We start from the raw sequence: 17,023 nt of genomic DNA on the forward strand, positions 1-17,023 counted from the left end.
GTTGTATGATGATGGCCGATTGTTCCTACGGGACGCATTGGATATACTTAGCCCGATTTGAAAAAGTTCTGCAGTTATGTTAGGAGAATAGGAAACTTCGCAATTGCTGCGTTTGGTCGTTATATCTTTAGAAGAGAAGTTTGACAGCCATTTGATATGGTAATTCAATGTAAATACGATTTTGCTCATCTGTAAGAAACATGATGCAAATTTGTTGAAGAACTTAAGTAGAAGGAACTTCAATTCGGCTAATCAGTTCTGTTAGTGCTCTATAATAACTATCCAATTTGTTATAAATAATCGTAACTTATCTTGCAAGTTTTGCCAGTCAAATACATATATTTATATATGTATATATATTATATCAAATATAATCAGATACAGTATCGCTTCACTTGGCTATATGGCAATAATATATATCATAATTTCAAAGATCTGGCAACACCAATAGATAGCCTGAGTTAGGTTGGCTGTTCCAGCGCAATGCGGTCATGCAAAATGTAAAACCTTTCAGCAAATACTACGACTCCTGCTAACTGGCTTCCAAGAACCTTGTCGAGAGCTATATGTACATATATTGCTCGCAGCATATTTAAATTTCGCAGAATTAAATGGCCATCGATGTCTCTTGCAATGCAACCCTATTGGGGGGGGTTCTTGGTGCCCCTGCAGCATTTGGCACACCATTTCACAATGCATTGCATTTCAATTACACGTTTTTCAATTTTTATTTTGCCCAGTGAGCCGTGACGGGTTGGCTCTTGCCTGGGCTTATCATTTGCTGGCCACGTTGCCAAACGTTTTGTTGAAGCTTTGCCAAGATGTCACCGAGTCACACATACATAGAGACAGATGTTTCTCTATTGTACACACACACACAAACACACACACACACACGGACATACACTGGTTTAGGTAAAAGCACGATGAGCACAAAAATGGGGGGAGGGAAAGAAACTTTTAACAATTTTCGGCATGGAAAAGAACGCGAAATAGAATTTCAATTTGGCTTACTGACAATATCAACTGTCATTGAAATGGGAGGCACGAAATATGAGCGACATATGAACCAAATGGTAAAAATTTTGCTGTCTCTGTTCCTCCTCATCGTTCCCATCCCCATACTCCAAATGCTCATGATCATCATAGTCATCATCGTCGTCGTCTTCCTCTATATGGCCAATGAGCAACCAGCTCCAATGCCACTGGGGACAACACAAGTACACGCTGCTGAAGCCCGCAAAGTACTCGCCACGGCCGCGCTCAATGTACGTAATGAGGTGGAAGCTGAAGGTGCTCCATAGTTCCCACAACTTGTTGAAGTAGAAGAGCAGCCTGGTCGGCGTGAAAAGCGGATGCAAGTCCAGTCCATCGTTAACGTCCCCCTCTGGCGGCTGTTCCATGCCGCGCCCTCAACTCGAATGACGTTGAGAATGTTTTATTCCTTGTTGATGCTCTTGTCGTTGACATTCGCAGCAAAGTGACTGAGTTCGAACTTGTTCTGTTCCTGCAGGTGATCTGGGTGTGCATTCTATGCCGCAAGAAGCAGGAGCTGCTCTCCAAGACTGGCCAGTGGATCAACAAAACAGCGGTGCAACAAGATGGTTTTATCAGGCGCATCGAACCAGATGGCAGCAGCGTAAGTGGAGCCACTGTTAATTGAACGAGCTTTGCAACTAACTTTCCCTTCTTTGTATGCTCTCGCAGGACATCTCGCAGCAGGCCATTGTGGATCCGCACGACACGACGGACAAGCGGCCCAAGCTGGAGCGCACGCGCAGCGCTGCCGAGAAGGAGAACCTGCCCATGCAGCGGGCCGGCAGCATGTTGCGGCGTCAGTACTCGCAGCAGGAGCAGCCCACGAATCGCCGCCTCTCCGTCTCGGACAGCGGCATGGAGCCGATGAGTCCCGGCCAGCAGCAACAGCGCCAACGCATGCAGCCCATGAATCCGCAGCAGGCGCAGCAATACCAACTGCAGCAGCAGCAGCAGGGCTACGGCCAGCAGCATCCACAGAGATCGGGCGCCTATCCCGAAGATGATCCGCGTTACTATCAGGTGAGCTTTCATATCCTATAAGGGTTTTGCTCCTCTGAAGTCAAAGCAGTTTACCAACACTGGCCCACAAAAAACTAGTTACAAATTGAACGCAGCCTCAAGAGACTAGAGTATTTTTTTTAAATGTAAATAGGTGAACGCAGAAAAAGTTTAGATATTTTTTCGATATCTTCCAATTCCACAATATCGGTAATTATCGAGCGTGACTCGAAAACCATAAAAGCTAGATATACTTAAATTAGTATGAGGGAATCCTATAAGATAGGATTAGATAAGTTCTAGTATATGCAAGGGCTCTTGTTTCAGGGTATCTCCTAGTCGACTCTTGCTTTTATGCACTTTATCAGGAAATGAAAGCGTTGGACAGCATCATATTCCGGGAATTCTGTAATTATGGAATTTAGAATTATTTCAGAATTATAAGATTTTGTCGTAACGGAATTTGTAAGAATACGTGCCATTGATATTGCGGATATGGCTTTATACAATAGGAGTTCAAAGAATTAGGTGCAATGCAATCAAATAAAACTGAATAAACACACAGTGAGAATCTGATGGAACTCTTCTATAGAACTCTTCAGTTCCAGGAATGCTCTTGATTTCCTAAACAAACTTTAGTTTATGCTAATTAAGTTTTTCTTAATAAAATTCTATGTTCAACATTTGATTTATTTCTACCGAAAAATGCTGTAGGGCTTCTAAGAAATGTAATAGTGAAAGGTGCTGCTAAATGGAAATAAATAAAAAATTAAATTTCAAAATTGAAGGCGTCAAGCGAACATAAATCAAATATTTCGTGATTGCAAATTTCTGGGTATTTATTTCCGAAATTGTCGTAAAAGCAATGTAAATAAAATGTTCATAACATGAACCGAATTCGCATGAAATTTGAATATTACAAATTGGCTAACGCTTTGAAATACTTTAAAAGTTTGGAGAACTTCTACTACTACTACTACTACTACTTCTACTACTACTACTACTACTACTTCTACTTCTACTACTACTACTACTACTACTACTACTTCTACTACTACTACTACTACTACTTCTACTTCTACTACTACTACTACTACTACTACTACTACTACTACTACTACTACTACTACTACTACTACTACTACTACTACTACTATTACTACTACTATTACTACTACTATTACTACTACTACTACTACTACTACTACTACTACTACTACTACTACTACTACTACTACTGCTAATATTATTATTTAAACTTGACAAACATTGGTTTAATTATGAATTTCTCAATTGCTGCAGGGCGAACTGGACGGCCTTATGCGACAACATCCACATCTGGCGCATCCCAGCCAGCTGCAGCAGCAGCAGGCACAACAACAGCAGCAGCAGCAGCAACATCACATGCCACAGCAGCAGCAGCAGCGCCCGCAACCGCAGCAGCAGCAACCTCAGTACAATGCACGGCAGCAACACCCACAGCAGCAACAGCAACAACAACAACAGCAGCAACAACAGCAACAGCAGCAGCAGCCGTATCAGGGGATCGCGACGCACGCCCAAATCCATCAGCAGCCATCGCAGCTGGGCGGTGGCTACCAGAAGCCGCCACCACTGACCCGTAATCTGACGATCAGCGGCGGACATGCCATGGACGCCACCTCCTACAACCAGCAGCAACAGCAGCATCAGCAGCAGCAGCAGCAGCGCAGAGCCCTGGCTGGGGCACAGTACGCCTCGCAGCAGCAGCGCTCGTTCAGCAGCTCCGAGGAGGAGTTTCAGAATCATCTGATGGCCGCAGAGGCGCAAGTGCAGGGTCATGGGCAGGGGCAGGGGCACACGCCGAACGCTGGCAGCGATTATGACGGTGAGTTGTTGCGTTTTCTCCAATTTGCACATCTGTATGTCTCTCTTGCATTTCTCTATCGCTCTGACTGTCTTTCTTTAACTGTAACTGTTAGCGCTCGCTCGCTCTCTGCCTCTCTCTCTCTCTCTCTCTGTCTCGCTCTCTATGTATTGCTCTCCTTTAACCATTCTAAGTATCCAGCCTAGGCGTATATACATACATATATAAAAAAAACCTTTTTTTTTTTGTTGATAAAAATTCTTAGTTGTTACTGTCTCTCTCTCTCTCTCTTTCTCAAACTCTCTTTTGACTCGCTCGCTAAAAATATGATAAATATTGCCACAAAAAAAAATATATACATATATATATTTAACATATGTATATGTATATTTTTCTATAGATAATCCTTTCAAAAAGTAATACACTGCAGCTCTCTCATTGGTGCGTTGTCTTTTCCTTTAGATCCTTTGGCTTTTCCACTAACGAAATTAATAAATGTGTTTTCTTGAAGCAATATTTTCCAACACTTTCCATCAGCTATTCTCACACCATTTCAATATTTTATTTGCTCCTTCTTTTTGTATATATTTAATTTTATGGCTCTTTTAACCTTAACGTAGCTCAGTTTAAGTCAAGATTTAAGCTAGCTGTAAAGTTGTATACTATAGTTAGTTAAGCCTAAAGTAAGTTCGCTTTAAGTTTTGTTTAGCTGCCACATTTTGTGGCAATTTGGCCACATTCTGTTGACCCGGTTCGCGGCGCTGGAACAGAACGGAACGGAAGTCTTAAATTTGCACATAATTTTCACTGTAAAAATTGTTGGGCCAAACTGCGAACTGAAACCTTTTCAAATACCACAAAGGAAAATGCAAGTTGCATGCACCGCATTGCAAAAATAGAAACCAAATGCCGCACACACACACACACACGCACACAAGGGCCATACACACATTCTCTTTGCTGGGAAAACATTTGGAGGCGCTTATCTTGACTCTCAACAACAAGAGCAACAACAACAACAACAACAGCCGCAGCCGCAGCCGTGGCAGGCGCAATGGCAACATAAACGAAATAAAATAAAAATAAATTGTTGACCGTTACGTTAGTGGAGGGGGCGTGGTAGGGGGGAGTTAGCAGCGGCGGGCAGCAGCTGGCAAAAGGACCGCGACAAGTGCCCACTTTTTCACCCTGCATACTTTTAGGCGGGGCATTTTCCTCGGTTTTTTTTTCGTTTTGCCCGTTAAATGCAATCAGCATAAATTATATGCAGCAGCATGTCGGCTGATGGGCTGGGAGGGGGTTCGGCGGGGAAAGCTAGGGCACAGCTGACCCGAAAACACATTTTCCAAGCAGCAAAGGCAACCGCAAAGATATCTAAAAGTTGTTGGCTAGTTGCAGTTGACTGCAGTGAAGGTGTGTAGAGAGGGGGGAGGGGGTTGAAGGGGGTTAGTGAGCAGTGTTTGCCGCTGCATGGCTCATGCTTTGCTGAGCGATGTCGCCGGCGACACTGTCAAGTGCGTTGCTGGCAAATTTATTAGCCTAATTAGAAAGTTTCTTGTTGGCACTTGGCTGCAAGCCTCAATAGGCAGCCCATGCCACGTGCCCCATGCCCCAAGACCGGCCCAAAAATATTCGGCTTGTTTGTGTTGGGCCTACTGCAAGAAGCAGGCGCAGGCAACATGGCGACTGCTGATTTAAAATTGTTGTACTTTATTTTTTATTGCTGCACATTAGCGTGCAAAGTTTCTGGCAAGCATGTTGCATTGCCACGCCCCAGCGCCCACCCGCTAACTCGACAGCAAACTAGCATATAATAATTATTGATTTCAACTTTGGCCCCGCAAAAGCTGAGTGCAAGTCGTTGTTGTTGTTGTTGTTGCCAGTCAGCCAAGTTTTCTGCGACCATCTGCAAGAAACTGTGGCATAAAATTAGGCGCAAAGTTTTCGGTCTACCCCCAGCAATGTCGATGAGCAGGCACAAAGTTGGCCAAAACTCTGGCAACTGCAATGCTACCTCAACTACTGATAGGGTACCAGCACCTCTGGGAGACCCAGCCCCCTTACTATTGCCCTGCCCGCCCTCCGCGCTCAGATTGTTGCAGCTGATTTAGCGTGCGCCCGGTGCAGCTGCACTGACGTACACTGTGAACATTCACCACCACTGAGCCACGCGCCAGCCGAACTCACCACAGCAGTTCGCAGTTCACCACGGCGCTGTTCACAATAGTCTTACACGCAAGCCGTCCCCAGGCGTCATGCGTTGGAATATTCCCAGCCACAAATTGGAAAATTCCCACACAAACACAAACGGCATGCCAGACGCATGCGCTGCATTGGCATGCCACCCCCCCCATCGTCCCACTCGCTGGCTATTGCATGGCCTCAGCAGCAGCTGATGATGTTGCGGAGCGCGCGTAGTGTCAAAATTATTTGATTTAAACAATAAATTGTATTTCCCTTTATGAGTTAGCGAAACAAGGACCTTCCGGCTCATGGTAAGCGGGCGTTTAGATATTAAGTGTTGGGAATTACATTGACTATGTGAAGGAGTTGCGCACATCCGGTGAAATGTTTATAAAATCAACTAGTTCCATGCCTTGGCATTTGAATGCCTTTACTTGATGGGTAAGAACTAGTTTCATGTTTTGGCAATTGAGTGCTTTTCTTAATGGGATTCGTATAGAAAATCATAGAACTGGTTCCTTGGCATTTGAGTATCTTCCGTTTACGGTGTTAACATGGACAATACAATTCATTTTTCTCATATGAGATATGAGATTTAAATTCACATTTATATATATTTATGCATATAAAAGTTGCATACTGATGGTTTAACTAAACAAAATATATATCTATTTCTAGTAAACTGTAAAAAATACCAATCGGTTTATTTAGGTTATATCATTAATAGGATGTGTTGACATCATAGTAGGATGGTTAATACATTACCATAAAACAAAGGAATAAAAATGTGGAACCAATTTCATTATATTAAACTTTATATTACAGTATACAAACTACCCTATAATTATTTCAATTTGTAAATATTTAAGTATCTTACTTAACTTTTTATATATTTGATATCTTGAATTGCAATATCTTTAAAATACTTTCGTATAACAAATATTTGTTAAATACAGTTGTTTACATTTCGATGCATTGTTAACCTTATCGCTATAGCTGCTCTGTCTGTTGCATAAATTAAAGGTTATTTCAATGACGTCATCCACTCTCACGCCCTCGCATAGATCACATTACCCGTACCTTGCGGCGTCGAGCTGTCAGTGGACGGCGCTGCACTTTACTCCAATCCTTAAACCTTCTTCTCGCTTTATTGGAGCGACGTCATTTCATTCACTGTATTCCTTTCATATCATGCAGCGTCATGCTTTTTACTACGAGTTCGTAAACAACAACCACACCACAATAATAACAACAACAACAGCGCCAGCAAGCACTAGAACTAATGCACTTGCAATACAGTTAGACAGAACAGTTAGTCAAGCATCCAACACGCGCGCGCCTTCTCTTCTTGGGCTACGGGTTGAGGTGGGGGCGGGGGTCCGCTCTGGAAAGCAAAGGCAAACACGCTGACTTTGCCATTCGCATTGGTGGTGGAAACAGCACGCAAAAAACACAAACACAATGCCCCAACAACGGTGTCAGTGGCAGTGGCAGTAGCAGTAGCAGTAGCAGTAGCAGTAGCCGCCCCTAACCCCGCCTGACCTTAACGTACGGCAGCAGCTGTCAATGTTATCGCAGTCAACGTCGCTGTCGCCGCGCAGTTGACGTCGCAGTCACTGTGGCCACGCTTAACTTTATTTTTAGTTGTGCATTGGAAGCGCCATGGGAAAGTGCTGCTACAGCAACAACAACATGGCGAACTTGTAACATTGTTATTGGAAATTTTGTAGGCTCCCAGCACCAAAAACAACAATAATAACAACAACAACAACAACAACTGTGACTACAACAACAACAACAACAAGAAGAACCTAAGGGTAGGCGCTGAAGGAAAGCGAAAACGTAAAGCAAAATTCCATTGAGGTTTTTTTTGAAATCGAAACGAAATTAGTTTTCGATGAACTTTAAACGCGAGTAAACAGCCGCTGCGGGCCACGTCGCACGGTCGCACGTGTCGCAAAATCCAAAATAAAAATACCAACAAATTAAATTGTGTAAATCATCGCAAAACCGATTCGAAATTCGTGGCACGCGGAATAAATTGTGCGAAATCGAGAGTGAAACTCGGCGAATGCCACAAATTTAAGCCCCAGAAGGCTGTGCTGCTAACAAAAAACAATAAAAACCAACCTTGAAAGCAATGTTAACCAAAGAAAAAAAAATCAAATAAATAGCAGAGAGAAAACAATTGCGCGAGTATGTGCGTGTTCGTTCGTGGGTGCAAAGACCACGGTCAAATCGTAATTGCAGACATTGAGTATTAAATAATTAAAAACTAGCCTGGTGAAGGTTAAACGTGTCACAATTTCAAAAATCGAATTTTAAAATCCACGGAAAGGTAAAAGTTCTAAACAAATGACACGCCAAAAAAACTGAAAATGCAAAAAATAAAATAAAATATATAACAAAGTGCACACAAAAGTGCGAAATCGCCAGATTTAAAAAAAAGTGAAATGAAAATGGTGAAAACAAGAAAATGGCTGCCAAAAATTGTTTGTGCGGGCGCCAGCCACGAAAATGCCAACAAAATTAAATCAAATCAAGGCATAAATCAAATTTTGGCTAGCCTAAAACTGCGCAAATCGCGGCGCCCGTTGGACGCTTTTGCATAGGGCCACCCACACACACACACACACACACACACACACACACGCACACGCACACGCCCACGCGCACACCTACAGCTGGCCCGCCTGGGCCATTTTCTTGCGTGGGCAGCAAAATAAATTATTCTTATTATTCTTAGTCCTATTATTGTTTTTATTTTATTTGGCATTTTGCTTTGCCGCTGAAGCGCGTAGGTGAAAACAAATAGAAGAAAGTTTACGATTTGTTTACTGTACAGCCACGTGTATGTGTGTGTGTCGGATGTGCGCGTGTGTGTGTCTTTTGTGTGTAGGCTTAGGCCATGTTTAGGCATGTTCTACAATTTGTTCTGCTAATTAGCGAAGTGGAAAGCAAATAAACAAAATGAAAATACACCAAAATAAATATCAAGTCAAGTGTTTTGAATCGTGTGCTTTAATCGAAGGAAATCAATTTGAATAATTATTAAACACCAATAAAGTACAATAATTGAAGACTTAACTTAATACAAAACAACAACAAGAAGGTGAGTGGCGATCGCAGCAAGTGCAGCTACAACAACAACAACAACAACAACTCGCCACAGCTTGCATTCAACAACAACAACATAAGCAAGAACAACTACAACAATTGTTACACCCACCACACACCCACAGAAAACTGCTTAGACACATGCCACACTTAAAATGCCAACAGTGGCAAAATTTAAATGCAAAACGCAAATAGATTAGCTCACACAAGCAACAACAACAACAACAACAACAACATTAAATTGCAGGCATATGCCAAAAATAGTCAAAATCTGGCTAAAATAAAAAAAGAGACACAAAAAAGCCTGTTCGCTGCCAAAAAAAAACACTTTGACATACACTGTAAAAAATCATAAGCAAATAGAAAATATTTCGGCATGGCCGGAAATTTTCAAACCAATGCAGTTGATCGATAATTTGAAGATTTTCTAATCGAGATTTTTGCATTCAATGGGACTATCAAAGTCAAATAAAATCAGATGATTGACGTTCAAGAACTTAAAGCTTAAAACTATTATAGTTGAGTGGTGTTTTAAAATTAAAGGGCAGCTTCATGGATAATTGATTAATAATAAATGAGATTCAACAAAATTCTCCTACAATTTTTTAAATTGTAATATGTTAAAATTATACTGTGCATTTAACGGCACCAAATTTTTTAGCAAAGGCAAATAACCAAAAAATTATTTCTTTAGTTAGATTAAATTAAATTTAATTTAATTTTTGTATATCATTATTTTTAAAATCAGGCTTGAAATTTCGGATTATATTACAATTGTGCACAGCTTAAAGCCTGGCGTCCGTTTTGTTTCTTCCTTTCTCTCAATAATTAATAAATGAACAATTATAAAGACAATAAATTTCATGTAAAAAGCAAGTTAAAAGTCTCCCATTCAAATCTGATTTGATTAGACTCAACAAATCGGTCAGCTTATTGGCAATTGGGCAGAATCCTTTATATAAATATCTATTCAAATTTAAAATATATTGATCTTAGCTTGAATCTTGCTCTTGAATCTTAGCACTTTATGGTAATCCATCGCGCTTTAACTCGTCATTTTGTCCTATCTTTTTTTAGCGTTTCGCAGCAATTAGCTTCCGCTTGAATACCGATTTTAAAAATAAAATTATGTTAGTTTTAAATAGATTAACAATAGATGATATACCATAAAAATTATATACTCGTTTACATTCGATCAACCTTTTGCAATGGTATTGAAAACTGTGGCCTCAAATGTCAAATCAAAAAACGCTTGTGCAACTGCCAACACATCATTTGCCATCCAAAAAAGTCCTTTGTGTTTTTGTGTTTATTTGCATTTCGATTAGCGCGCAAAAAAAGTTTGCCACCTTTTTTTTTATTTTTTGTGGGAGCCAAGTTTAATTCATGAATAAAGCGAAATCAATAACCAAATAAGCAACTGGCCAAATGACAGCCACAAAGGGCAGCCAAAACGCGAAACATGTCGCATATGGTGGCAAGGCTGTAAATAAGTAAATAAATATAGACCACATGCGGAGTAGGTGTGCGTGTGTGTGTGGGTGTGTGGGTGTGTGGGTGTGCGTGTGTGTGTGGGTGCTGTTGACCAGCCTATTAAAATATGCGAACCAATGCAGCCGTGGGATCGAGACGAATTTAATTAAAATGTTGACCGACACGCCAACAGCAAACTGTGCTTGTGTGTGCGTGTGTGTGTGTGTGTGTGTGTGCATGTGCAACTGTGCGTATGAGTGACATTAATGCGAACATGAAGGCTGGCCAGGCGCTGGGACAACACGAACAACACCAACGCATTTTGTGCGTGTTTCTGGTCGTTGTTGTTGTTCGTGCTATTTATGCGCCTGCGTCTGTCTGTGCACGTGCGTAGGTATATGTGTGTGTGTCTGTGTGTGTGTGTGTGTGTGTGTGTGTGTGTGTGCGTGTTGCCTGCTGTTTTAAAAATAGCACAAGCTGTTCTCGCCTGCTGTGCTTTTGCCAGCCGCAATGCCCAAACACCTCGCAGCCGGCCCGCCCACCGAATCCATCCGCCCACTCCCAGATCTCTGCCGCGCTCTCAGGCAACTGGCTACAATTTATGAACAAGAATATAAAACAGGAAGCAAGAGTGGCACACACACCACCCCCCACACACACACACGCACACTCGAAGCACACAAACACACAAAAGCAAACTGAGACGAAGTTTGTTTGATTTCGGCATCTTTTTGTACCCTGAACCTATTGAAAATGGATATCAAGGGTATATTGGTGTCGTGCAAGTGTAGGTAACAGGCAGAAGGAAGCACCCCATAAAGTATTTATATTCTTCTTTAACATAACAGAGTCGATTTAGCAATGTCCGTCTGTCTGCCTTAGAACCTATAATGGCTAAGGACTTGACATTTTGAACGTTCTGTTTCCGATAATCGATAACTTTCTCCGTTCCCAAGCAATCGATAAAAATCGATGTCGAAATCCTGCTTATCGAGCAAATATTCGTAGGTTTTAAGAACTAAAGCCACAACAAATTTGAAATGTAGCTTCTGGAATAGTATAAACAGATCATTTTATTGCTACTTTTTTAAGTTAATTTTTATGTCTTTGGTTTGGCAGAAGAATTTTTAGGGTATCCCCCAGTCGGGCACTCCCGACAAAAGCGCTCTTGCTTGCTTGTTGTGCGTTTGGCGATGATTGTGCGAAGCTAGGCATACATACACATACAAGTGCACACGCACACACACACACACAACAAAGGCAGCCGAGCGTCCGTGTTTTTGTACACTTTATTGATTTTTGCCATCTTTTGCGCCTTCTTTTCTTGTTCGTCTTGGGCGCCGCTTCTCTACTTCTCTCGCTCCGTCTCGTTCACGCTCCCACTGTCGCTGTCTCTGCTGCCGTCTCCACCTGCTGCAATTGTGCGTGAATTTCGGCATTTGACTTTCAAACAACACTGTGCTACAACAACGACGAATCTAGGTTTTTTTCTCTTTCTTAATTAATAGATAGATATAATATAATGGTTTGGCAATATAACTAGATGGGACTGCTCTACTATTGAATTTTATTTTTAAACAATTTCAGTTTCAATTATAGCACCGGAATTATTTGTGTCAGAATGTTTTTCAATTAATATATAGGTCAATACATATACGAAAATTTGAATTCATTTTTATTAGTATAAGGAAACATCTAGGTATTATTTATCTACAAATTAAATAGAGCCGGTTTTGATCTAAATCTATTTATTCAAAATTACTCTCCAAATAGATTTATATTTATATTTATAGATCTTTGTCAAAGTCAAAATTCTTCAAGTTTTCACCCAAAATTTTTAAATATATATGCCAAATAATTGTGAATTCCAATATTTTAAAGCCTTTCAATCTTTCCAACACTGTTTTATTTGATTTGCTGGTCACACTCAGGGACTAAGGAAAAAATACTTTAAAAATATTTGTAGGACTGTGTAATTTACTTTAGTTGTGCTTTGTTTTGTTTTCGTGAGTTCTTTTGTTTACACTAAAACGCCGTCGTCGTTGTTGTCGTTTCTCATTGCTGTTTTTTTGTTTTTTTTTTTGCCATATCTTTGTATATATATATATATATCTTTTTTTTGTTTCTGCGTTATTTTGTCGTGGTTACGAGCACAATAAACGTTTTATATCGTGACCAAAGTCAAAAGAAAGTATGCCAGGGGTATGGCCCACAATGGGAGGACAATTGATTGTGTGTGTGTGTGTGTGTGTTTGTGTGTTTGTACTGCGTGAAACTAGTTTTGAGGCGACCTGTAAATGTGTGTGTGTGTGTGCCAAGTTTAAGAAATGGACGCAGTGCGTTTTTTATACAATAAACATTCTACCCACAGCTTACAGCTAAACAAATTATGCTCTAGTAAAAGCTAAAATAACTATAAGAACGCTTGATTAAACACGTACTAAATTGATTAATAGGCGCTTATAAGTGCACGCTCGACTATAGATATACTATATACTATATAGATATACGACAGATATATGTATGAAGGCATTCGAACTCATAAACCAATATTAGTCGTAAGTTGTAAGCTAGTTAAGTTACTTCAGAGTCTAAATAAAGCTAAGTAGAGCGATCACAATAACCTAATGCCATATCAATGTCCCACGATTATTGTTTATATTATATAAATATATTTTTTCCACTCTCTCTTTCTATTTGTTAATCCACTCAAACCAAAAAATGTTTATAACAATTATTCAAAAACCTGCCCACCCGTCACAAACTATTTTGCAAATTGAAACCAAAAAATATGTTGCAATAATACCAACTACAACAATAACAACAGCAGGTAATTTTGGCGTCGTGCAAAGTGTCCAAACAAATCTCTCGCCCGGCGATCTACAGATTCATGCAAATGTAAGCAAAGAACAAAAAACAACAACAATGAAAAAATCAAATGAAAATTTAAATTTTAATCCATTTTTACTGCGTGTGTACTTTATGTTATCGTTTTCTTATGATTTGTGAAAGCCACACAATGGAATGTACATTTTACAGTCAATGTCGTCTCTGTCTCTGTCTCTCTCTCTTTGTCTCTCTCTCCATCCAATACTTTCGTTCGTTTGAGCACTTTCTACAGTCCACACTCCTCTTTAGACTTTATTCTGCATTTTTGTTATTCAATGTTTGTGTGTGAGTGCGGAGTGCTCAGTGTGAGAAGCGCATAGAGGCGTCTTCTTCTATGGCACTTTGCTACCGTTTCTTTTGTTGCTTTAAAAAAATCCCCTCTTCACACCCCACGTTTTTGGAAACCCCACTCCTTCACAATTTCGCTCGTTGCGCTGTGTACACACATTAATTTTCTGTATTCTTCTTGCGTTTCTTTTTACCAGTTTCAATTAATTTTCTTTAAATTACTTGTAAATGTATATAACAAACAAAAAAATACAAAAAAGAAAAAACAAACTACGTGAAGAATTTGCATGGATATCGTAACGCTGTTTCCTGTTTCCTCCTTCAACTTCAAAAACAACAACACAATGATACTCTGAACTCTAAACTCCCAACACGCTTCACAAGCTCACTTAACAGATTAGATTTACACATAGCCACAGCTCCTGCTCCCCCTCACTCCATCCGATCAAGCCAACCGTAGTTGATTTAAGGCCCAACCTATGCAAAAATCTGAATTGTACTAAGCTCTAAACAATATAATGTCTTAACATCTTTTAGCCAACACAGATAAGTATGGTATTCTAGACATTCGATATATTAAACTATATATCCAAGTCCCAGGCACAATGATACCCCATTCTTGCCTTGTCTGGCATGTTCTTCTATGTATATACAAACCCCAGCACCTTTAAAAAAACACTATTTTAAAAGTACACGTATATAGACACATATATAAATTATTTGCTAGGTCTTAGAGTCGTAGAACCGTTTGCCAAGTTTCCGATCTTTTGTGATCTTCATATGCTTTGTAGCCTTGGCACCCTCTACAGCTCTCTCAAACGTAGGTCTACTTAAAATAAATAAATACCCCTAACTACATACATACATAATAACATCTCAAGCCCATTTTATACACTATCTTTACAACTCTATTTGGGATTCTATTCTCAGCATTAGCTGAGTATTGCGAAAGTTGGGGGATCCAGGGTGATCAGCTAGGATCCGGTTGTAAGCTGGAACTAAATGTGTAGAATGTCGATCTTCAAAGTTGACCCCCGTGCTCTGGTTCTGGTTAATGCTGACAATAGTTCCCACATCTAATCGTACATACATAAGTCTTTATTATTTCATTTAAATGATGTATATATATATATTTATATATATTTTACTTTTTTGCTTTATGAACAACAAACAATAACGACACCAACATTATGCAAAGTTTTGTATATATTTACCAAAACAATTGTTAAAATTGCGCCGAAAATTTGGTAAAAGGACAACAAACTAATGTCAGGCAAGCAGCCACAGCGAATGCGTCAAGAAAGTTAAAGAAAAACCGAGCAATTGAGAAACCAGAAAATTACAAATTAGTGTCTTAACCTACCCGAATTAAGTACTAACACCCCAATAGACCAACCACCCACCCACATAGCCAAAGAGTATATGCCAACCATTACTAGTACATCCTACATCTACAGGCGGGCGTCTACAGGTGCGCACGGATCCCTGGCGCCAGCAGCGCAGCCTCAACGAGCGCGATCTACTCACAGTCGGCGGCTCGTACAGTTCGACTGACTTTCGTCTGCTGGGACACACGAATCAGCGACTGTACGCATCGGCGGATCAGCGAGATCGCTACGAGCTGCAGCTGCAGCATCGCGAGCGCCTGGAACAGTATCCGCTGACGAGGACAGCGCGTCTGGACGTGCAGCAGCGCAACTCGCTCAATCGAAGCAATCACGAGCGAGCGCCTGCAGCTGGCGGAGCTGCTGTCGGACCTGGTGCTGCTTCTGGTCTCGGTGTCGGTGTCGGTGTCGGTAGTGGTGCCTTCCGTCGCGCTCCGCCCTTGTCCGCGGCGAACGGTTACCAAGGCAGCAGCAGCAGCAGCACCAGCAGCAGCTACTATCCGCAGGGCCACAGCAGGCCGCAGATTGTAATCGGCGCGGGTGCAGGCACGGGCACTGCCTATGAGCGTGGCGCCATGTCGGCCACAGCTGACGGCGCCAGGGGCAACCTGAGCCGGGAGCGCGGCCTGCTTGGCGCTGGCGCTGGCGGTGGCGGCGGCAGCAGCTCCCTCAGCTCCACGGAAGCCGCCTACTGGGATGAGCCGGCTGGTGGCAGTACATCCTCATCATCGGCGGCGCAGGATTCACGCCGTTTCACCGAACGCAGAATAAAGAAAACTGTGCGCTTCGATGCCCACGACGATGAGTCACTTCTGCCGGCAACTAGCGGCGGTACGGGCACACTGCCACCGGTGACCACAATACTGCCGTCGACGGCCGTGGATGTGGGCGCGGCTACGCTGCTGACCAGCGCAAAGCTGGCCCAGCCACTGGACGGCGACTGGTCGCGCTGGGATGCCGAGCGTCAGGGTAGCCAGGACTCGGCCACCAAAGACTCAGGCATTGATACGAGCAGCACATTCACCAGCAGCGAGGATTCGAACCGCGGCGAAGGCCCCAAGGTACACGCCAGCAGCACCAGACGCAGGCAAACAAAGCGCCCAAAAAAAAGACAACCCAATCCCAATCCCCTGAAGCAGGGCTTCCACCCGTTGCATTGTGTCTGTGTAGAGTCTGAGTGTGTTCTATGTGGTCCCCAGAAATTGCTGTCTGTCTGTCTCAACTGTAGTATATGATACTAAAAACTCCGCAGCCAATCAGTCTCTTTTTATAAATATCTATCTCTTTCTCTACACCCTCTCTCGCTCTCTTTCTCTATCTCTCTCTCTCTCTATCTCTCTCTCTCTATCTCTCTGTCTCTCTTAAGATCTGTTTGTTGTTCTTGTCATGTCTTCAACTCGATCGTCTAACCGAAAACTAAAGCCTTTCACATTTATCGTCTGTATAGCGCTAGCAGTCTCTTAACCCACTTTTCAGTTTGCATACCTTGTAGGCCAGAGATCTGTCTCCCAACTCGAAAATCTATTAAGCCACCGATTTCAGCCATTTACAGTACCAACAACTAAACATACAATCGCATGCTTAAACATATACCAATTCTACAATTTCCAATAACTGTTTGCTCACTGTTGTAACTGGCTTTTGCATGAGGACCGTACTATTAAGCCAAACACCCGACAAGCACGCTCTTAGTTCCAGTTCCAGTTCCAGTTCCAGATCACTCCCACAACTATTGAACCAAATTAGTAGCCAAGTAGCCAATACCCACACCTGCCATATAATACTTAGCACGCCTTTTATCGCA

The 17,023-nt window shown here is 41.8% G+C and overlaps 1 protein-coding gene across 42 annotated transcripts in view; it reads left to right on the forward strand.

The window, feature by feature from the left end:
* Positions 1–17,023, forward strand: part of Rim (Rab3 interacting molecule) — a 50,927-nt gene that overhangs the window by 13,113 nt on the left and 20,791 nt on the right. For 29 of the 42 annotated variants that reach the window (XM_064696054.1, XM_064696062.1, XM_064696070.1 and 26 more), the window contains 4 exons: positions 1,514–1,639; positions 1,708–2,058; positions 3,340–3,904; positions 15,292–16,280. In XM_064696054.1, coding sequence (XP_064552124.1) covers positions 1,514–1,639; positions 1,708–2,058; positions 3,340–3,904; positions 15,292–16,280 — 2,031 coding nt within the window. Of the gene's footprint in view, positions 1–845; positions 1,077–1,513; positions 1,640–1,707; positions 2,059–3,339; positions 3,905–7,976; positions 8,406–9,013; positions 9,180–13,484; positions 13,556–15,291; positions 16,281–17,023 lie in introns of those variants that run through there. The other 13 variants (XM_064696102.1, XM_064696110.1, XM_064696237.1 and 10 more) reach the window with 6 other exon arrangements.

Source organism: Drosophila montana, unplaced genomic scaffold (genome assembly GCF_035044405.1).
Source record: "Drosophila montana isolate Dmon_TW-CO22-7 unplaced genomic scaffold, ASM3504440v1 contig_1505_1, whole genome shotgun sequence".
Lineage (NCBI taxonomy): Eukaryota > Metazoa > Arthropoda > Insecta > Diptera > Drosophilidae > Drosophila > Drosophila montana.